We start from the raw sequence: 21853 nt of genomic DNA on the forward strand, positions 1-21853 counted from the left end.
GTTGCTAATCACTTAGAACAACCACGAAGTATTACTTAAACTGCTCACAAAATGAGGACTACCTCTTAATCATATTGGCTCTATGAATACAAACTGTGTTTGGCTGGAAATTTAGAAGTAAATAAAAGGCTAATGACTTTGCAGAACAAGTTAAGATGCTGTAAAAGTAAACTTCTGTAAGACAACAGCAGTAGATACAGATTTCTTAACGTTATAAACATTTCTGTTAAATGGTAACTCCCAGGGCAGAGGGAGAAAAAAAAGAAAAAAAAAAAAAAAAAGGAAATGCTGAGCCAATTCTTTCCTCAATCCACATATGTGATACAGCAACAACATTAAAAGAGAGCAAGTGAATGGAGAAAGGCACATTTTGGTCTTGATAAGAAAGCAGCTGTCGGACTTCAACTACAACGGCGCAATCTCTAGAAATCTCTATGTTTAGAAGAGTGTAAAAGAAATCTCTATGTTTAGAAGAGTGTATTTGAAACCGATTACTGCTCTTACATTTCCAGCTTATAAAATCACAAGACTAAATTAGGCTTCTATATTATTTTATTTCCCTCTTAAAATATAGCATCGAAGTCCTGCACACATATAAATATCCCTACAGTTTCTTACACACTTTCTATCCATCATTACTTAAAGTGCCCAACTGTGAACATTAAAAATAAAAACATTACTGTTAAGAGTGGCTACACTTATAGAAGGACTGGTATTCTGACAATGCAGGCCACTGATTTTACAAAAATCACCTGCAAAAGAATACACCCTAAACAACACGCATCAATATTAACCCTGAAGTAGTTGGTTTGGTTTTTTTTCCCCACTGAGCTGATCTAAAAGTGATTAGTGTACAGGGTTTGTTTTTGAAACATGTCTTTTACATAGTGTAAGAATAAAGGATAAATGCATTACTTTCTTTCTAACTCCCTCCTTCCCCCACAAAGTGTTTACTGTGTCCCAAGCTGCTATGTTGATTAAAAACCAGCTGAAAAGAGCTCCGGAAATGCATGCAACTTAAAATTCACTTAAACACACTTTAAGTTATAAAGTCTGAGAGATTTTAATTTCAGCATGGGGCTACGGTTCAGTTGGATTATTAGATGTGTTTGTCGTGGTGGTGAGATTGGTAAACACTTCTTCCTTAGTTTCAGGCTGATGTCTTTCCATTTTGGTTTCCTCTTCAGCATCTTTATTACTGGTATCTCCCTTGCTCTTGACTACCACAGGTTCAATCTCCATTATTTCCTGTGGTGGCTTAGGCTCTGGCAAATTTGGCTGAAGTCCATCAACTTGAACTGGTTCTGGGACATCTTCTGCTTTCTGTTCAAGTCTTTCCAAAATGTTCTGGACCTTCCTTACACCATCTCTCCTGGCCTGGCGCACATCTGCACGACCCTCAGGGTCCACTGAGTCTAGGGCTAGCAACTCTTTGGTCAAATACTCTTCAATCATCAAGTATTTTTTGTCAGTTTTCTTGCCTTCAAAGGAGTCGACTGCCTGCTCAAGCATTTGTACTTTCTCCAGAATTGCCTCCACTTTCAAAACACCAGGATGCTTTTGAGGTTCTCCTGTTTCCATTGTCTTCGGTGCCGCCGCTTCTTCAGGAGGGGGCCTTTCCTGTGGGGGAACAATCTTAGCTGGGCAGGGAACCTTTTTATCGGCTTTCTCTGCCATGGCTGGAGGCTTCTGGGGTGGTAGTTTAAGATCCGGTTCTTGGTGGGTGACCTGAATTGGGATATATGGTGACGGTGCATCAGTTTCGGGTGGTGGGACTGCCTTGTTTTCAGGTTTGATTTCAGGCGGTGGGGATGGTCTTGGTGGCTCTTGAGGCGGGCCTTGTTGCTGAGAAACCTGGTGAGCAAAGCAAGTTTGTGTTGAGATACAATGAACAATGCTCCTTATTTCCTTCTAAAGAACAAGTAACCTAACATCCAATTTTCTGTACTTGTAGAATTGCAATTTTTGCACATGCCAGATGATTAACCTTTCCTGTGCACTGCTGAATTTTACTGTTCCAAAATAAAAAGAACACTGTGCTGAAGAGTTCAGTTATTGTTTCCAAGCTATTGCAGATTACAAGCACCAATCGACTCTCAAAGACATTAAACTTCAACCCACCAAATCCTGCCCACACTCACTAAAGTCAGCTCTACGAGCAGTTTTATAAGATAGGACCTTAGAGCAAAGCCCTCACCTGACTTAAGTCAGTAAGATTTGCTGCAGCTTACTGCAGCGCAGTCAAGATTTCATCCTCGGTGTGTCACTAACCGAGAGCCGGTATTTCTTGAAAAGCTAACTATTTCGCTGAGTTTTAATCACATTTTGGGCTATTCTCATCCCATTCCTGTTTTCAGGACATTCCTTTTTTTGCTAGTTCTTATTTTTAATTATTTTACCTTTAAAGTATTCACATGCAGAGGTTACTGTGTCAATCTTATTACACTGTAGCAATTAGAGACAACCCCTGGAATTACTACAGATCTAATAGTCATCAAATCAGAAATCTCTTGAAATTGAGATTAGTTTTGAAATCTTAGCAGAAAAGTAGAATTCATGAGATCTGTATTTTCCTTCCCTGTCACCCCCTTCACTTATTTGTGTACATATACAGTGATTTTGGAAAGGTACTAGATCCAGCTCTCATGGATTTAGATGGCTGAAGTAAGATACCTACACTTATATTTAAACCAGATAAGTAATGGCCTGCACTGACGATCTGTTTATTGCTTTACCCGTTAAGCATAAAATTTTATTAGGGAGCTCAAATTCTCACCCAAAAAAATAAATTAGCATTATAACCTAGAATATGCCATTAAATCTGAAGTCTTCATTGTTTTGTCCTAGCACCTGGGTTTTCAAAAATATTAACCTCATTCCGCTGAAATCTCTCCAGAGAGGAAATCAAGGCTTGTTTTTATATATACCCCATTCCACACACTCACAGTTGTCAAATTCACAGTAGTCTTTAACTGTAGCTTTAGTAAGAATTTTAGCATGAAAAAAATGTTCAATGACCAACATGTTCTATGACCAAGAGCATGCTTCATGTAGGCAGAACAGACAGCTCAAAGACTAGATTTTGCTGATCCTCTTTCTTCATAACTAAAATTACTTTGTGCATCTGATGCTATCCTAAATGGTTCTGACACATCAATGAGGTGTATTTACATAGATGCCACAAATCCCACGGACCTGATTTTCTTCTCACAAACATAATGCAACATCAGTGACCTCAGTGTAATTACACCAAATTATACTCTGACGAGAGGAAAATCAAATTGTGTGTTAAATCATATTTCAGCGATCGAAAGACTCCACATTCCTGGTGGAAAGGCAGCTTGCTCCTAGTATATTATCTCAGTATGTCCCCATTTGTTTAAATACAGAAATGGAGACTGCTTTACATGCTTTCATGTACCTGTTAGTATGAGCCCATTTTTCAGCTCTAGCCACACTGAACAAAATACCTGGCAGGTAATTCCCTTCCCCCTTCTGCGTACCTGGGGTCTGTCTACAACTGTCTGCACTCTGATGGGAGCCGGGGGCTGTATCTGGGTGGTCACTCTGGCCGGTGAACTTTCACGGCTCGATGAGCCTCTCTGGGACACTCTGAACGGAGACTGCGCTCGCGTTGTCTTAGGCTCCCTCTCATCTGGTTGAATTTTGTGAAACACTGGTTGGTGGGCTTGGTATTCGCTCTGCTGGGCAGGGTAGTGTGTCTTCTGTGCCTGATGGTAGACTTGTGTTGGTTGCCTTTGGATATTTTCGTGGATCACGGGAATTGGAATATAACCGCGAGGAAGCTGATGGCTTCCTGCGTTGGGTCTGCCAGAGGACTGAGGGGAAACCGTTGGAGAATCAGAAGCTCCAGGAGATTGAGGCTGCCATGAAAACAAAATCCATTATTAAGTTTTAACCATTTTGCGTTCACAGTACTTTTCATTTCTAAAGAGAAAAGGAGATGGTCAAAGAAACTGAACTCATGTTTCCGGCACACAAGGGATCCACTTCCTTGGTTTTTTTGGCTAAGGGCCTCACTAGACAAACCACAGAAGTTGTGAGAGCATCACTGTAACAAGTAGAAACCTGAGCGACAGCATTCCCAGCCCCAAAATGAGCAGGGAGTGGATGCTCAGTCAGAATGTTTGCTGCTTTTGCATTGGCTGTTCCTGTCTAAACCTGTTAAATTTGAGACAAACTAAAGTTAAGCAAACGAATTATACTCTGGAGACAAAAACAAACCCCTAGCAGAGGCATACAACATTCAGACTTCTGATTCTGGTCACATTAACAGATTTTGTTTGTTTTGGTTTGGTTTTTTTTTAAAGCGTGTAATTCGGCAGCAGGCTATGGCAATGCACATATAGCTAATGCCCCCTTTCCCCCCCTCCAAGACCTTCCGACACCTTAGTCCCTTGGCACCAGCAGCGAGAGCTGCACTAGCTTAGACCTGCTGTTAGCAGGAGCGAGCACTGGGCTCGCTGCAGAATCCCGTTCCCAGCCTGGAACACGCTGTGGGGCTGCAGTCTGGGGAAAGGCAGCTTACTTGCTCACAGCTCCCTCCCTCCTCCTGCTATGCCAATCCATCACCTCACCTACTTTGCACCAACTCCAGCAGCTGTCAGGCTATTCTCTGAACAGTTTCATTCACTAAGTAAGAGGGGAAAAAAACAAAATTATTTCCTGACAGGTTTGTTACACAGCTCAGTGAAAGGCCAGGTCAGACTGGAGCAGGACAACACAGCCAGAGGCAAGAGAAGGGCAGGCAAGGCCGGAGACGGGGAACAAGACCCCTCTTTTGGTGCTGGTGAACTGCTCAGCTCAGCTGCCCATGAAACGGCAACCTTAAATAACTAAATAAATGCTGGTTTGTATTATGGTACCCATCACTGCCACTACTGGTGGCCTTGTCAACGTGGGGTTTAAAGGCACAATCACAGGCTCTGGCCAGTTGATAGCCGCACTGCGCTGCCTAAGTTTGTAACAGCAAGTTCTGAGGTCCTTAGTAGTTATCTCGGAGGACTATCTCAGGCACAGAAGACATGTTCCTGAAGCCACTCTGCATACAAAATAAAGCGTATTCCCAACTCTACAGTGTTGGGAGAAGGAAAAACCGAGCCTCTTGTCCCAGCACTGCATGGACAAGGCATTGTTAGTCGAGACAGCTGAGAAACCTGCTAACAGAATTTTAATTACGTTGTTCAGACTCCAAACAGGTTTCAGAGCCACCACTGCTGAATTACAGACCTGATGACGTATTTTCAGCTTGGTGAAGGCTGAATTTCGTGCTCATCTTACTTCGAATAAAAGTGAGGTTGATATTTCCATATATTACAAGAATACCAATTCTGCTAATTCTCTAGAGAGAACAGGCAAACCAAAATCCTACCTTCTGAAATGCAAAGTAAGCAGGGTGACTTTTTTTTTTTAAAGAAGTTCATAGTTTGAAAGTATTTTAACATACCACTGAATGACAACAATACTTTACAATTCATTTTTAAAGCTGTATATATGTAAATCTATACACTTAATACAACTGAAGTATTAAATTGGAAAGCAAAGATCACAGCAGTACAACTTCTCAAATGGCCTGAGTTGTTAGCTAACTGGCCACTTTTTTTTTTTTTTCTCTCCCACTTTGTTCTCTTCACTTTCTGACTCATGGTGCAGAACACAAAGAGACTTGCCTGTATCCTCCGCTTGTAGGGGAACCGGTATAAACCCTAAACCAATCCTCCCCTGCTGCAGGACCTGCACGGCTCAGAGGCTCCCTTTTTGCAGAAGCCATTTACATGCATTTGCTTCTGCAGAATCATTCCAGAATGAAAGCGGGCAATGCTAGAAAAACCTTGCATATTTATGCTGCCGTGACTTTGCACTTTTGCATTTTAATACTCTGGAAGTATTGGGAAAATGTAATCCTGTGGTAAGTTTGGCTTTCTGAAGGATAAACTACCCGTGTGACATTCAGGTCATAAATGCTGCAAAGACCAATGCAAACACACCCCAGCAATACTGACAAGTTACCTCAGGTCCGTGTGCGGCCGGCGCTTGGGCTGCTGCAGCTGCCGTTGTCTGTCCACATTGTTTGTCTGTCTGAGAAGCCTCCGTCGGTCCCCTTGGAGGGGACTCGGGGCCGGCATAGGCCCCCCTTAGAGGTGGCTGTGCCTGCACCGTGGTAGGCACAGCTTCTGTCTTGTATCGCTGCACACCAGGCTGCGGAGCAGAAAAGCACGGGTGCTGCTGTCTGCCGTTGATGCCCTCGTGGATGACGGGAATAGGGATATAGCCAGCCCGGAGCTTGGGGTATCCCATGTTTCCTTCTCTTGCTGGTGGCTGCTTGGGGCTATCACGAGATGGACCATTTGCTGACGACTGGCCTTCCTAGAAGTTAAAAACATCACATAGCACTTGCTGGTAGCTCGGCTCAATACACCCGGTGAGAAAAAGCTGCCCTAAAGGTCTGTCCTAAAAGCAGTATCAGCTGCGTATGAGAAGTTCAGACCCTCTTGGATCCCTGCAGGGCAGCTAACAGCACGTCCTAACACTCCAGATCTGCAGGCAAGAGAAGAGAGTAAGCTAAAAAATCTGCTTATGTACGAGTCTCTCATCCCCACTTCCACCCCACTTTACGGTTGGACTTGATGATCTTAAAGGTCTTTTCCAACCTAAACGATTCTATGATTCTCATAAATACCAACTCAGCCTTTAAAATCCCTGCCCAATTACAACAGGATTTCTTACTTGGCATACATGACTTGCATTTAGCCACCAGCCCACCCGCTTCAGACAGAACTCTTCCAAACAAGTGCCTGTGGGACCAGAGACATCTCCTCAGCACCCCTCAGAACCCAGCCGGTGCTATAGATAACATCCAACAAGAAACTTTCCAGGAAGCCTAATCCCACCAGAAACACAATATTTGCTGGTGGTGTTCTTCCCACCGGCTATCTAAAGAGTTACTAATGCAGCATACTGAAGGATACATTCACTGTCAGCTACAGGAGGATCCAGTTCAGTAAATATTGAAGGAGACGAGAGGGGAAGACAGGATAGCATAATGAAGAGGAAAACACTGAAAAGCAAGATAAAATAAAGCCCTGCATTGCATGAGTATGCTCACTGGACAATGTCAAAGCTCTGGCAAGGGTGGAAGTGGTTTGTACTAAGAGCCCTCACAAGTCCTCTAGTAAGTTCTTCCTGCATCGGTCATTCTATTTTGAGGCCCCGCGAGGGCCAAGTTCCAGATGTATCTCTAAGTCAGATCATATAACAAGCACCTCTGTCATTCAGAGGGTAATGTCATTATTCAGTAAGAGGAGAATGTAATAAGGGGACATATGGTGCAAGTGTTGGAAACCCTATTTTTAAAGAGGTGTTTAAGCTGCAAAAATATTTTATGTCGCTTCTGTACACATTAATATACTAATTCATTAAGAATTAGCTGTTTTACCAACCAGATTTTGAGTGTTCTTCCTATATGACAGTATCCCCTTAAAAAGTAATCTCTGAGAATTCCTGTAAGCAATGAAACCGCAGAGAATAAAGGCTATTATTTAGGTGAGCTAATAAAATAAAGATAACAAGTACTGAAAGGAACAAGTTCAAAATCAGAGCCCTGACATTGCATTTCCTTTTACTCATTAAAAAAACCCTCCATAAACAAAGGAAAATTTCTGGAAGAGGCATAGAGGAGAGCCAGGCCTAGAAAGTTCGCACAGAGAAGTAATAAGAAGTTGGCTTTTCCAGTTGCAGAACAAGGACGATCTCATGCCAAGGTCTGCACCAGGATCCACCGCCGGACAGACGAGTCATTTTAAATTCACCCTACCGGGAAAACACATTCCTCTGCTGAACGCAGGCTGTCTAGGGGTTCAGGACCCTGAGCACCAACAGGCATTTGCCAATTCACCCTCTACCAGCATAACCCCGAGTCGGCAGCACTCCCGGCAGCCATCTCTCCCGGGATCCGGAGGGACGTGCAGTTACGCCAGCGAACTGCGTTTGCCGGAAAATAAATTTGAGGTGCGCTCAGCTAGCAACAATGCAAGGCCACGTCAGAGCCAAATGTCTGCCGGGCGAGCGGAGCCGAGCGGGGAGGGAAACTGATGATTCGACAGTCGGAAGAAGCACCTTGCTGCTCCGCGCTGACTCGATGCATTCTGCGCCCGGCGCGCACCAGCTGCTCGGCACAGTCTCCCTGACGGAGGGAGCAGGCGGCAGGCCACGAGCGTAACCGGAGAGTCACAGCCAGCCACCCCACCTACAGGCACGGCTCCCACGGCTATAAAAAGGAGATGCACTCACTTCCAGCGCTGTCAGACTCCCCGCGGGAAGGGTCCGTGCTGGGAAGGGTTTAGGAGCTGGGTGGACCAGCAGCACCTGTGGATGCCCTGACACGAGAAGGCTCTTGGCCACACTTGCTCCGCTCCACCTGGGTGTACAACAAATCTGCCTACAGGATTAATTGCCAGCTCCTCTCTCTTGGCATTTTAGGGGTCTGCAATGTTTTGAACTGCTCCGTTTGGGGATAAGCCCTTCAATCTCCTGGAGTAATCCACAATGATAAATCCTTAACAAGGCTTCAACACGGAGTGTCCCACTCCCCCCACCCTCCATGAACCCTCTCCTAGGAGTCTGACCACGGGCTTCCCCTCCCTTGTCTTCATTTCCAGACCCTTGAGGCTGCCCTTGTTTTGAACCGTCTTAGCAACCTGAGAAATCTGCCTCTGCAACTTAAGCCCTGGTAAGAAATACAAAAGAAGCAGCCCAAAACCAAAGAAGAATCAGGTTGGACTGCTTTTTCAAACCATTCAGTTTATATCTGAAGTGAAACTTTTGGCAAGTTTAACACTTCTTTTTTTTTGATGGAAACACTGGTCCCTCTTTAAGAACCACAGCATAAACTATACTCTCATAATTTGTCATTTATTCTTACAGCTTCAGACAACCTGCGCTGCTCCTGTGGAAAGTTAGCATTTCGAGTTGGTCCTTTGCTCCAGGCTTCCCCCCCCCCGTAGTCAGGTCTGCTAACCAGAGCACTCTTTTGCGTGTGTGTCTCTAACAGTGCAGTCATATTGGAGCAGTCCTCAGCAAAGGAACAAACGCAGCGTCCCTTTTTTCCCTACCGTCAGTAGCTCTGAGGCAGACAGATCACGGATTTAGCAAAGGTGCCCTCATCACAACTGCTCTTCCTGATGCACATTGTTCTCTTCAACAATTAATATTTAACTCTATAAACAGTTTCTTATGTTAGCCAGTGTGTATCACCACATCCTCACCATTCCTTCTTCTTTCCCGTTCCCTTTCTCCCCCCCATTTCATATGCCCATGAACGTACACCAGCTGCGTGCTTTGGGACACCCTGCAGGGAGGCACGACACCGCAGCACCGTGACCAAAGACTAAAGAGGCCTTGGGGTCAGGCAGACGGCTGCAAAGTGCTTTGGGCTCGTTTTTAGTGAGGATCCAGCACAACAGCGAGCGCACACGGACCCCAATACCCCCCCAGACAGGCTTTCAGCCAAAGCAGTCCTGTTTTGTGCAAGGGAGCCTGCATTTCCAGGCTGGACAAACAAGCTCTGAGCTTCTCCTGAAGTCTTCCAGGTGTGCCTGGGGACGCCGCGGCAAGGGAGAGGAATGGAACCGAGCTCTGGAAAACTCCTGTCGTAACACTACAGAGAAGAGATCTGGGGATTCCCTCTGAATGCTTTAACTCCTGTTTCACAGGACTGCCAGCCAAGAGACCAAAAATGGCCATTTTTTTGTTTTTATTTGCCTTCTATCAAATACAGTTCTTCCTCATTATATTAACAAATATGTTATCCGAAAAAGGCCAGAGCTCACATTTAACACAAATCTGCACAAAGAGATATGACCAATAAATGAATGACAAGCTTTAGGCCATCATCCTTCCCAGTTTAAGTATAAAAACAGGAACCCAACTCAGATTTCTGCATTAAAAAAACTGAAGTAAATTTCTCCTGCCCTCATCCCAGGAAACAAGAAGTTCTTTGACAATAAAATTGAGAGTAATTATAAGCAACAGAATATCGATGAATTTCCCCATAAGTAGCAGGACTGACAACCAGCACTGCAGGAACCCCGGCTGTGCTCACACGCTTATGTTACATTTAAGAGACAGAATCCCCAAAAAGGAGGGAGCACAAAAACGCAAAAAAACTCCCTCGAGCAGCTCGGAAATTTTGACAACAGTCCTGGCCTACGCTTCAGGTAGCCTGAAACACCACCAGGCCGAGTGTTTCAGACCCGATCCACCATTTCAGGAGGTGCCGAGCAAGTGTCAAGGAGCCATCGTCGCCAGTCAAACAAAAGAAAAAAGCATCGCTGTGGTTTGAACAAGCTGCGAGTGGGACAGCCGAGCCGCGCTGGGCCATCTGCTCAGGAGGCTTGACAGCGCTCCCACCTCTCGGGATGAGGACATGCGTTTCTGTTGTGAGGCCATCACCATGATAAATAAAGGTGCAGCCAGCACAAGTTGTGCAACTGGAAAAAACACTTCATACCCCCACATCCTACTCTTGGCTTCCCATGGGAAGGGCACAGTCAGGCATGACGCTAAAATCCTCAAACTTGCTCAGATTTTCAGTGAGTTCTGACACTGTGTGCCACTGGAATGAAAAAAGTGACAGCAAGAGAAAAACATAACCTTGCAACAAAACTCCCAGTACAGCTGTACTATCTATCTGCAGTGGGTAATGGCGTAACTCCTAGTGTGCCCCAGTGACTGCTCAAGTGTTATTCCAGACTGAAACACAGAAACCTGCAGATTCAGTCACTGCTGATGCTAGCAAATTGCCACTGAAGTCATCCAGACGGCTGTACCAATAGAATGAAATTTGTCAAAATACTCTGTATGCATGCTAGATTACTTGAATAGTTGTATCGAACTTGGAAATCTCCCTTTTGAGACTGCTTGCATAATACATTTTTCATTCCTCTTATACTGAAATGGTCTACAAAAAAAATAGAAGTTAAAAAGCAAGTTTTGCTGCCATCACACTCCTGCATTTTTCTTGACCTGTACTGATATTATTGGTAGTACAGTAAATTCAGTTCTCTAAAGCATGTCTGTATTCTACACACGTGTAGCACCTCTGTAGCTCTCGCAGAGCAGCAGTGCAAGTATTTAAGTTGTACTTGTTTTGTAAATATTATCTACCGAAGGAACACAAATTTTACAAACATTACCAAGAGATTAAATACCTCTTTCTGTATGCAAACAGAAGGTCTATTGATTTCAGTATGGTTCCGAACTTAAGCTGCTGCTGTAAAGAGTATCATGCAAATAAAATATTCTGGTTGCTTGAATGACTGAGAAAATGCCAGTATTTGACAAAATCTGACTTGAGAGCACACTCCCCATGATTTTAAGCCTGGATCCTATCTATTTAGGAAGAAGGGAGTAGCCTGATTCTGTTTTTTCACAACACAATACGACAATGTAACTAAAATGAGTGACTGAAATACAATAACTCACATACTCCAGTCTATTTTTTATCAGAAATTGCCATGAATAACCAAAAAAGCCAGTAGTACCTAATATTCAGATCTAAGAATGATGTACCAATTCTATTTATTAAAAAAAAAAAAAAAATGTCATGCAAAGACAAAACTTTCACCATTAGAATTGGATTCCATACCTGCTTGTGTTTTACTTTTGGCCAGACTTTTTTTTTCCCTTCTCTGTTACACTAACTAGATGAATCAAAACTACTACACGAGCTTTGCTACTGATAGAGATCAGCATATCCAAGTATTCCTTGTAACTTGATTAAAGTACTAAAAAGTTTCTCAACAGTGCTTTGTGTTCAAGCGTATTAATAGTACAACATTACCATAAAGCACGTTTCATTAATACTTCCCAGAGAACGATACAAGTGGGAAGGTGGAGAGTGATTTGCTCTCAGCGCCAAACCCTAACTTCCCACTGCCGTGCTTCAGCCACTGAAGATTTTCACATTCTCACTCTTTTACTCACAATTTGTGCTTAAATATATACACTGAGCACATAGGCACTTGAGCAAGATATCATTAGCTAATGACCGAAGGAAACCATGAATAAGCTTAGTCGCATGAGCTGTCTCAGTAGAACTTTGTGTCGGTCACATCATGTAACCCATTTATAAGCCAAGCTGCTTTTGATGTTTTTACTTGTTGAATGCTGAGTTTTATTTCCTAACGTACACAGGTGTAGGCAAATAGGCCTTTTGTTCTCTCTTGTAATTATCATGTTGTGTTATACAAGTATTACATTAACGTATGCTCTAACTGATGAAGCGCAATGATGTCATTAGAAATAAGTAACACTATTAAAAATTTAAGGAGAAATCTTTCCTAAACTTCCCAGAACTGAGCGCCGTACTGGGGCAAGTACGCTGGCTATCTTGCAGACCAATCTTCTTTCAGGAACTAACTAACTTTTCTTTTTTGATCACTAAGATGATTCTTTCTTAGGCTAAAATGCCTCGGCGCAGACATGACGACACTTGCCCTTTATGCCTGCGAGTCGGCCCATGCACAGAAAGCATCCGATGGGCCAAACCGAACCTGTTCAGAGAAGGAAGCAATGACTGCTGCGAAGAGCGGAGCGCTCTTAGGAGAGAGCTGCTATCACCACCCATCCCGTCAGCTTTAATGGATGGGGTTAAAGAAAAGCCCTTTAGAGCACCAACAGAAATATCCTTGTCAAGGGTGATGAGAATGACACACTTCATTCAGTTATTTCTGTTCGCTGCCTGCTTACCCAAGAAGCAGGTGGTCAACCTGTTGCCTGCCTGCTCTTAGCTGTGAGCCAGAAATTTGTAACACGGAAGAAAATACAAGCCTCAAGAATTAGCAAAACAATACCCCATAAAAAAGGAGACTAGGTAGCTAACAATTGAAGAGTCGGCTGTGAATTTCACAGGTTATACTCAGGGTCTACATTTCTTCTAAATTTCAATTTGCACACAACAGTTTTCTGACTTCACTTCCTTAAACAGCAATTTTCCAACACTATAAAAACACTTCCTACACTGCACCCTCTTTATCAATTCTAAGGCTTTGCCATCAGCCATAAAAACATACTTTCATGCTACCTGACCTACTAGGCGATGTTAGACAAGTTGCTTCACCACCCCATGTCTCTCATTTTTCCTATCTGTAAAACCAAGCCGGAAAAATAAAAAGAATCAAACCAACAGCTTCTACAACGTATTTGAAGATACAGCATTTTCTCTCTATAATTAAGTAATGTAATTTGTGTGAACAAGCCACTTCTTCTATTTTATATTTATATTTAACTTGGCATGAAGAGAGGGCATAGCTGCCAGAGAAAAAGGTGGAGGCAGAGCTTACCTAAAGACTGATACTGTCTATATACCCCAAAGCATATTGGATTGTTACCGGCCTTATCATGGTTCAAGTGGGAACAATTCTGGTTTTGCCATGTGGTTATGGTAAAGCCCTGCCTGTGTATATGTTGCAAGTGTTAAAAATATGATTCCTAGGTAAGAATGCTGCCACCTGGCACGAGGATTCTTCCCTTCTCCCTTAGGTAAGAGGTACGCTGTGCCGGGAGTTACGCAGAACCATGCCAGACCTTCCTTGCTCTTCCTCTTGCATGATTGCCCAGACACTGCCGCATTATTTCTAGCATCATTTCTTCGCGTTCCTTTCTCTTATTTCCAATTTGATCCCCCCCTTGTTTTCAGATTAATTGGTATCTACGTAAATTCACCACGTTCTGTCAAGGGGGGGTTTAAGTAACTACGCAAAGCAGTTTGAGGGAATCTGGACAAAGCCAGTACACAACCCTCCAAAAATCCCCTACTGATAATTTTAGCACTCCTACATATTATGCCTTTTATATACAGTACCTTTTTAATCCAGTAACTAATTTATTAACCTGCCTGTGACAGAATGCACATCAGCATAAGTAATGTAAAAAACACTGCAGGTAAAAAGAGACCTAAATTGCTACCTAGTCTTACATTCCCTTCCACTGATGTGAACCACTGCAAAAGACGCGGAGTTTCAGAGAGGCTGTGTTGAACTTTCAATGCAATTTCTAATTTGGTCTACCAAGAATTTTTCAGTCAACTCGAACATGAGAAGTCAGTGCTCAAAAATAAGTTCACTGCTAAAGAGATGGGAATCGAGTGACTTAAGACTTATTTGGGGAAGCAGAGAGAAAAGAGATGCAACAGTCATGAAGGGTGAGGATGGAAACTTAGGTGTAGCTAGTTGTTCCCCAAATACCAACGGTGTAATTAATTGTTCCCCAAATACCAACGAAGCCATCAGTAAGAGGGTAAGATGGCCGCTTCTTCCTTTGTTCAGGCCTGCGCAGTCATTGTTGCAACCAAGAAATATGTCGCTTTTATGACTGCTCCCAGACCGTGTGGCTGGCTGGTACGGCTTTTATCTCAAACCTAAGGCATTAGCGAGCTATCGATCGTTGTAACGTTAGTTCAGTGAAGCTCAGCACAGTCAATTCCTTTGGCCTATTTTTAGTTGCAGTATTTCCCATTGGGTTTACTGCATGTGGAAACAACATATGGAAGGGGCATCAATAAATACTTATACAAGCCTCGTTTCTGTTTTCTTTTTTAAATGCAATCTATTTTTATCAACACTTTGGGAAATACCAAGTAAACAATTTAACATGGTAAGACAATCTTGCAGAAAGTATGCTGAGCTGTGATAGCATAAATTAACACAGAAAATACCAACAATAGATAAGCATAGGAAATCAATAATTTTACCACAGAAGAGAGAGGAAGAACAGTGACATTGCTAGTAAACACTTTTTTAGTAAAAGTATGCATATACAGGCTTGACAATATTGCTTGTACCTTATTCTTTGAATGTCTTACTATTAACTAATTAAACACTTGGAAGAAAATCATTAGTCTACCAAGAAGCTTTATTAATAAATGTTTTTCAGTCATTTGCAAAGTCATGGCTTACTTCCCACTGGAGTACAGCAAGATATTCTCTCTTCTTTCTCAGGAAGGTTCTCCCTAGCCCAGCCTTATACCGCAATGATTTCATACAAGTGACAGAGCTAAACACGCAGAGGAAGGACACCCATCATTCATATGGGTCAAGAAAGGCCAGACTGACTGAGAAAATAACAGACAGACATCTGAATTGATGAACGCATCTAAAATACATAGTTAAACGCAAAATCAAGGTCTGGTTCTGTTGATTTAAAATGGCTCTGTCAGGAGTTAAAAAAAAAAAAATAAAGATCCATTTCTCCCTTTATCCGATTATATATCTGGTACAGTTTACTGCAGTCAGCATAGTTACACCGATGTCAAGCCTAGAGTAAGCAAGAAGACCAAGATCAACCGCTCAGGAAAAATAGGACTTCATTGTTAATACTGTCTCAGCTACACTACCTAGCTAAAAAAGCTCAGTCAGCTTTAGACCTGTGCTCCATTCATTGTCCACCCACAGTGTAATACCTCATTTCATTGCCTAGGTCTCTTCAAAAAGGGAAGAAATATTCAGAGGGAGAATATTCATACATATAGTGTAAGGGTTACTTAAAGACCATCAACAAACCCACTAATTGTGATCAACAAAATCGCTAGTTTCACTGGCTGGTTTCAATGAAAGTAAGGCAGCGATAAGTCCGTGCGAGTTTGGCCTGTGTATAATTATCCTTGAAAAGATGCATGAAGTCTGAGACACGCAGTCAGCTTTTGCAATTCTCCTATCACTTCCAAAAGTGAACGCCAAGTTCTCATTTGAGCTAGACTAAGAATGAGGGAAATCAGAAAGCTGTTCATATCTAGCCTCTCTGTCTGCCTACATCTGTGGTTTTGTCCCTCCTGCCTGTTTAGGTTAAGAAAGAAAAAAAAAAAAAAAAAAAAAGAGTCTAATGCCTTCAAAAATCACTGCTGGATTTGAAATGCAATGTCAGCTTGTAATCTGTCACCTTTGGCATTGTCTAGCTAAGAAAATATTATTTAGGCAGAGAAATACTTTCCTTGGGCCTGATTCTGAGACTCTTGTGCTAAATAGTACCTGTCCTTGTGAAATACACTGGTACTTCACAAACAAACGATTTCAGAAGCTGCCCATTAATTCCAGCAGATATTCTTCACTCAAGGCTCTGACAAATGGCTGCATCAGATCAGTTACCCGCAGCTTCTATCACCAGAAACCGGAGTTTTTGTTCTTTGAACACCATGAGACAGTAACTCCCAAAAATCAACAGTTTTTCATTTCCATCTCTGAAAGCATATTTCTCTCTCAATGAGCGATCCCAAAGCATATGCACGTTCCTGCTTATGGTGAGCAGTAACAGATTTTCCCGTTTGGAAAAAAGTGTATCCCACAAAAGCCATTCAAAAGCAGGTGCAACTTTCCCTATCCGCAGTGACCCTTGCAAGCTGGCAGAAGAAGAGGCGCTTTTCATCACTACAGATTTCACATCAGATCGGGGCGAAAATTTGGTTTCAGGCACCCACTCAGGCAGGGGACTGATCCACCAGCGTACTCCCAACTGTTCTCACACAGTTATCAAAAGCAGCTTAAATGGGACTTTTCTGTTAAACGGGCAAGTTTCAAGTGGTGTTTCCATAACAAGGGCCTTTGGGTAAACAGCGCACTCGTCTTCTCAAGTATGTTTTATGGTTATAAAAAACGTACTATTTATTTCTTTTATTGCCCTAACAGCCAGCGTTAACAGGTGCCTCATTATACCAGGAAGATGGTGCCTCCAAAAACCAGTTAAAGCCCTTTTTCCTATGCCAGTCTCAACAGTCACGTTACCAAATTACCTTTCTCTTTGTACGATTACTAGAATTATATCATTTATTTATAGATCAAATTAACTAGCCCTTAAAAAGTTGAAAGGGGGTGAACGGATGTTTTTTTCAATTACGATTCATTAAACCACTTTGTGGACGCAACTCCAGGAGGTTACCTGGGTTTAGCTGCAGTGCGATACAAACCTACGTCCCTCTCCTCTTTTCGAGGCCAGGCTGCTCTCGCACCGAGTCACGCTCTGCGCTCACGAAGTGGGCAATTACTATTTTAAGAACCATTGAGTTCCTAAAATAATAAGACCTACTGGGCGCTTTGATCCTCACGTTTTATGTCAGGCTACAGCAGAAGCAGCTGCAACAGGTATGCCGAGGACAGCAGGTACCTCCCGACTGCTGCGTTCGCCACACGCCCAGCGCACCGCGCGGGGCAGCCCGGGGGCTCCCGCCCACAGCGGCCCCACGGCACCCCCGCCGCGGCGAGGCGGGCACTGCCCCGGCCCGGCCGCCCCGCAGCAGCCGCCGGCTCCCCGGGCCGCGCGGCGGGGCCGCTCCGGCGGGGCGGGCCCGGGCCCGGCCCCTCCCCGGCGGCAGGCGGCCTCGGGCTCCCCGCCAGCCGCACGGCTCCGCGCCGGCCGCCCCGCCTCTCCCGGCGCCGGCCGCGGAGCTCCGCGCCCGGGTACGTGGCGGAGCCCCCTTCCAGGCGGGCGGCCGAGCCCGCCCCGAGCCCCTTCGGCCGGGCCGCGGAAGGGCAGGCGAGCCGGCAGGCCCTGCGTGCCCGGGGCGAGGCGGCGCCGCTGGCAGAGAAGGGCGAGGAAACCCCGGGGGAAGCGTTTTCCCACCGGGCAACTCCTGCTCCGGCTCAAGTTTCCAGCACTTTCTGCCTGCAGCCACTGCACTGCGAACACAGCAAAGCGCCGTGCTGCTCCCCAGAACCGAGGGGCTGCGACCCGCAGGGGCCGTTCCCCAGGGCCCCGACAAAATGACACCCGCTCTCCCTCCGCCCCGCTCCTTCCATGGACATATTTGGACTAAGAGACGGCTTTTCTCTGAGCACGCTTAAGAACAAAACCGGACCAGACGGCTACCGAGACAGCTTGTGACCGCGAAAAAAGAAAAACAAAAGAAAGAAAACAAAACTTGACAAGTGAAAGTCCGGGCTGAGTTTCTGGGGTTTTTTACGGGCGTTCATCTGGGGCCGTTCACAGCTGAAAAATAAATCACGGCTCGCGTCTGCCCTGGCAGGCCGGGCGGACTTCACCAACTTTAAATAAACATTACAGGGCCGAGGTATCGAATGATTTAATGCACAAAAAAGGGACTGCAGTGCGTCAGAGACAAAAGGCAGCTCCTGCCCTCACTGCATTGCCATGCGCTGGGGGAGCGCCCGGCCCCCGGCCCCCCCACCGCGGGCCGCCCCTCGCCCCGCCGCGACGGGACAGGGACACGGGACAGCACACGGACACGGGCGGGGTCCGCCCGCCCTACCTGCGCCGCCGCCCGCAGTCGCGGGTCGCTCCAGGTGGTGGTGCGGCTGTTGTGATCCACGAAGAAGGGCCAGCCCGTCTGCGGGTCGATCTTGATCTCCCAGCCGGGGGGCAGCGGCTCGGCGCTGCCCTCCATCTGCGGCGGCGGCGGGGAGTGCGCGGCGGCGCTCATGGCGGGCCGGGCCGGGGCCGTGCCGTGCCGGGGCCGTGCCGTGCCCTGCCGTCTGCCCAGTACCGGGCGGGGGCGCCGGGCCGGCGGCTTTATCCGCCGCGGGGCGGGGGGGCGGAGGCGCGGGGCTGGAAGTGTCTGGAAACGGCGGCGCGGGGGGCGGCGGCGGAGGAGGGACGAGGGACGGGGGGAGGGCCGCGGAGGATGAGCAGGAGGAGGAGGAGGAGCAGGGACGCGGAGGAGCTGGCCGGCTGGAAACTTCTGGTTGTCTCCAGCGCGGCTCGGCCGACCCTCGGGTTACCGGACACGTCTCCCCGGGGCCGGGTCGTGCCGCCCCCCGGCAGCCGCGGGCGGCGGCGGGCACGCACCGGACCGGGCCAGGCGTCCCCGGCCCGGCCCGCAGGAGCGGCAGCCCCCTCGCTCTGCAGGGCCGCTCCGCGGGGCAGCGCTCGTCGCAGGCTCCGGGAACGCGCGTCGGGAAGTAAATGCAGAGCGGGCCGCGTTGCTGCTCTGCCCGGTCCCTCGCCGCCGGGCGAGCGCTGTCCGCGGGGAATCCGCAGCCCTCCGCGGCACTGCAGGCGTCCTTTGGCGGGGGCACGACCGCCCCGGGTAGCGAGCAAAAGCACAAAGCTCCTCCCCAAAAGCTCCTTGCCCCGTGATATTCGAGGTTATAATGGACAAGTAACAAAAATAATGTTTCTTCCCAAAAAGGTGGCGGGCAGGCATTGCTCTTCACGTTCAACTGCTTTGAGCTTTCTCAGCTCTTTGCAAATACGTGGCTGTTGCACTCAGAAACACACCTAAAGGCAAAGAATGTGTCCGCGAGCTTTAAAATCCTCTCTTTCTCACGGGTGCTGTATCAGCGTGTCATGCACTCGGTGTGTTTAGTTTGAGGTAACTGTACTTCACAATTACACCACCCGTAGTCATCTGACAGTCACACGAACAGCCACAGATGCCTGTTGATAGTTACTTTAAGTAGAAGACGGAATGCACGGTGTCCCTCAAGTGCAGACCTTACCTGCTGCAAAGCTACTTGCTTGAAGGAATTAAAGATATGCATTCCTCAGAGAGAGATGCTCATTACCCAAGTATCTCTTACTGCAGAAAAAGCTGCCTGTTCACACCCCTGGGGACAGGCAGGATCTCCTCCAGCTTGGGGCAGGATCAAAGTTCTCTCGATACTGCTTGGCGCTGATACTCATTCATCTTTTCACAGACTGCGTTTTGTTCAGCATGCTGACGAACATAACAATTGCTCAAACTTGCTCCTTCGTTCCTGCAGCTCTTCCGTCCTGCACATCCCTCACCCTCAGAACCCCACTGTGATCCATCACCGACCCGGTTTTCTGTCCTCGTTGCTGTCTGCCTTTGACTCACAAGTATTGTAAACGGATCGTTTTTTCCCAGAGCATTTACTTGCAGAGGTCTGTACTCCCATCACCATTACTGACTTACCCGTTTCCTGCAGCAACAAGTCACATCCTTGCGCATCTCACAGTCAGTCCTGGACTGCGGTGCCTATCCCTGGACATATCTCCTACCTCTGCTACCTCTCATGCTCTCTCAGTGATAAAAGACCTCTGCTCAGCCTCACTAATATCAGCAGTTGCCTCCAAAGAGGTAACATCAGAGATTTATTCTGCTTCCAATCTGTAGAGATCTGCAGAGGAAGTTCGCTCTCTCCCTAACAGAAAGGCATGCTTAGACCATATGTTCTCTGTAGCATATGCCAGAGTCTTTGCCAAATCAACAAAAGCAGCTGATTCAGACACAGGGGACACAGATGTTAAAAGGTCTGGCAGGAAAATTACTCTTGTAAGTTGAGGAAGTGATACAGAAGGGGTTTGTAGCTGCTAGAGTGTAAACAGAGACATGAAGAATGGGGGCTCTTTGTTCTGCTGCAGCTGACAGCTAACCTTATCCTCAGCAGAGGTAATGAATAAGGTCAGCAAGTAGGTGAAAAAATAAAAAAAGGAAAATTCAAAGGGGTGTCTAACAGGCTTAAATTAGATATTTTTGTGAGGGCATGCCCTGCTAAGAAACGGAGGGGATTATATTTCACAGAAATTAGCATGGGCTAGTGGTTCAGGATTCACTTGAGCTGCTGCAGGAAAGAAACCCATGGGTGGACAAGGATCCAGCTGGAGAGAGAGCAGTCTGGGCTGAGAAGGGAAAGCATTTTAGAGAAGGGAAAGCATTTTAGTGATGGAATTTAGTTGGCTAGACCTCATGCTTTTTCTGTTAATGAAATTGTCTTCCTTGACAGGTAGGTTTTAGCCTGGTTTCTTGTGAAGGTGAAAGGACTCCCAGCTGGGTGGGTTATATGGGATAGCAGTACAGGGATTCACTTTTTGTTCTCTTGTACTGTGCTGTCGCTGGGCCATAACTGCAACCCTGAGGCAATATGGCTTCTAGTTTATCTTGTCATATTTCAGATCAGAATGATTTACGGAAATGTTCGTGTAAGGAATACTGCCAAGAAAAAATCTTGGGTTCAGGAAGATTTGTTATTAAGATAAGTAAGTCTCTGTAGTGTCTGGCTAATCTCAGATGAGACTCCAGGCTCAAGGTCTATATATTCCATTTCAGAAGGCAAAACAATCAAGAAGCATTTGCTATTTTTTGTCTTCTTCATATAGGTGCAAACACAGCACTCCTGACTTCTCCAGGTGCCTATCTGCGCAGTGCTCTGCACACCCAGGAGTACCGGTCTAAGCATTTGCTCCAGGGTGTTCCAATACAACTAGAAACTGTGTAATTGTAGTTACCCAGAATTAATAAACTCTACAGGGTCTTTGTCTTGAAAATGGGCTGATTGTAGGTAAACCAGCTAGAAAATTATTAGGCTTGTAGGCATAACTGGATTTCCAAGGAATAACCCAGGACCCCAAATCAAAGCAAAGCCATTCCTTCCTCAAGCCATCAGCTGCATCATTTCTCAATTTTGACCTTAGAACTGCAGAGAGAATTGGCCACAGCTTCTGAGTTATACAATGGCCTGTGGCTACTTGAGTCTGTAGGTACGGCTACTTTCCAGAAACCTCACGACAGCGTATTAGCTGGACAGAGTATGGACCACCCCGGGGAGATTCTTCACTACGTGCTGCCACATCTCCCGTGGTGGATGGGTCAGTGAATGTCTGCAGAGGTGATCTGCTTCATCTACGGTTCACACGAGGTCTCTGGTTACGGATCTGTCTGAGATGGTCGGGCATGTTTGTGTGGACTGTCCTGCTGCAGAGAGCCCCCTCCTCGATGCACCCCAGCTCTAGCTCAGGTTGAACGAAGCAGCACCGTTGTAACGATATAATCGTTACTCGTTGTATAAACAAGTAGATATCTCTGGTGTGTCAGGAAACAACAGGTCTTGCGGTAAGCTCTAAATTGGCTTTCTACCTCCTGCATACC

At 45.9% G+C, this 21853-nt stretch overlaps 2 protein-coding genes across 4 annotated transcripts in view; both read right to left on the reverse strand.

The window, feature by feature from the left end:
• Positions 1-21853, reverse strand: part of GRK5 (G protein-coupled receptor kinase 5) — a 348710-nt gene that overhangs the window by 63145 nt on the left and 263712 nt on the right. The gene's annotated exons all lie outside the window — the stretch shown is intronic.
• Positions 535-18535, reverse strand: BAG3 (BAG cochaperone 3). Its single transcript, XM_075504436.1, has 4 exons — positions 18275-18535; positions 6031-6387; positions 3504-3884; positions 535-1854 (listed from the first exon to the last, which is right to left on the reverse strand). Exons 1-4 carry the CDS (start codon positions 18443-18445, stop codon positions 1081-1083), a joined length of 1683 nt encoding a protein of 560 aa, XP_075360551.1. The 5' UTR covers positions 18446-18535; the 3' UTR covers positions 535-1080.

The sequence above is a fragment of the Mycteria americana genome, chromosome 6 (assembly GCF_035582795.1).
Source record: "Mycteria americana isolate JAX WOST 10 ecotype Jacksonville Zoo and Gardens chromosome 6, USCA_MyAme_1.0, whole genome shotgun sequence".
Taxonomy (NCBI): domain Eukaryota; kingdom Metazoa; phylum Chordata; class Aves; order Ciconiiformes; family Ciconiidae; genus Mycteria; species Mycteria americana.

What these genes read in the sequence shown, in the direction of transcription:
- BAG3 (XM_075504436.1), bottom strand. Translation starts at nt 18,445, where the DNA reads ATGAGCGCCGCCGCGCACTCCCCGCCGCCGCCGCAGATGGAGGGCAGC. An exon ending in GACTGCGGGCGGCGGCGCAG is followed by an intron (nt 6,388 to 18,274) that starts GTAGGGCGGGCG and finishes TTTAACTTCTAG; the next exon opens with GAAGGCCAGTCGTCAGCAAA. An exon ending in CGGCCGCACACGGACCTGAG is followed by an intron (nt 3,885 to 6,030) that starts GTAACTTGTCAG and finishes TTTTCATGGCAG; the next exon opens with CCTCAATCTCCTGGAGCTTC.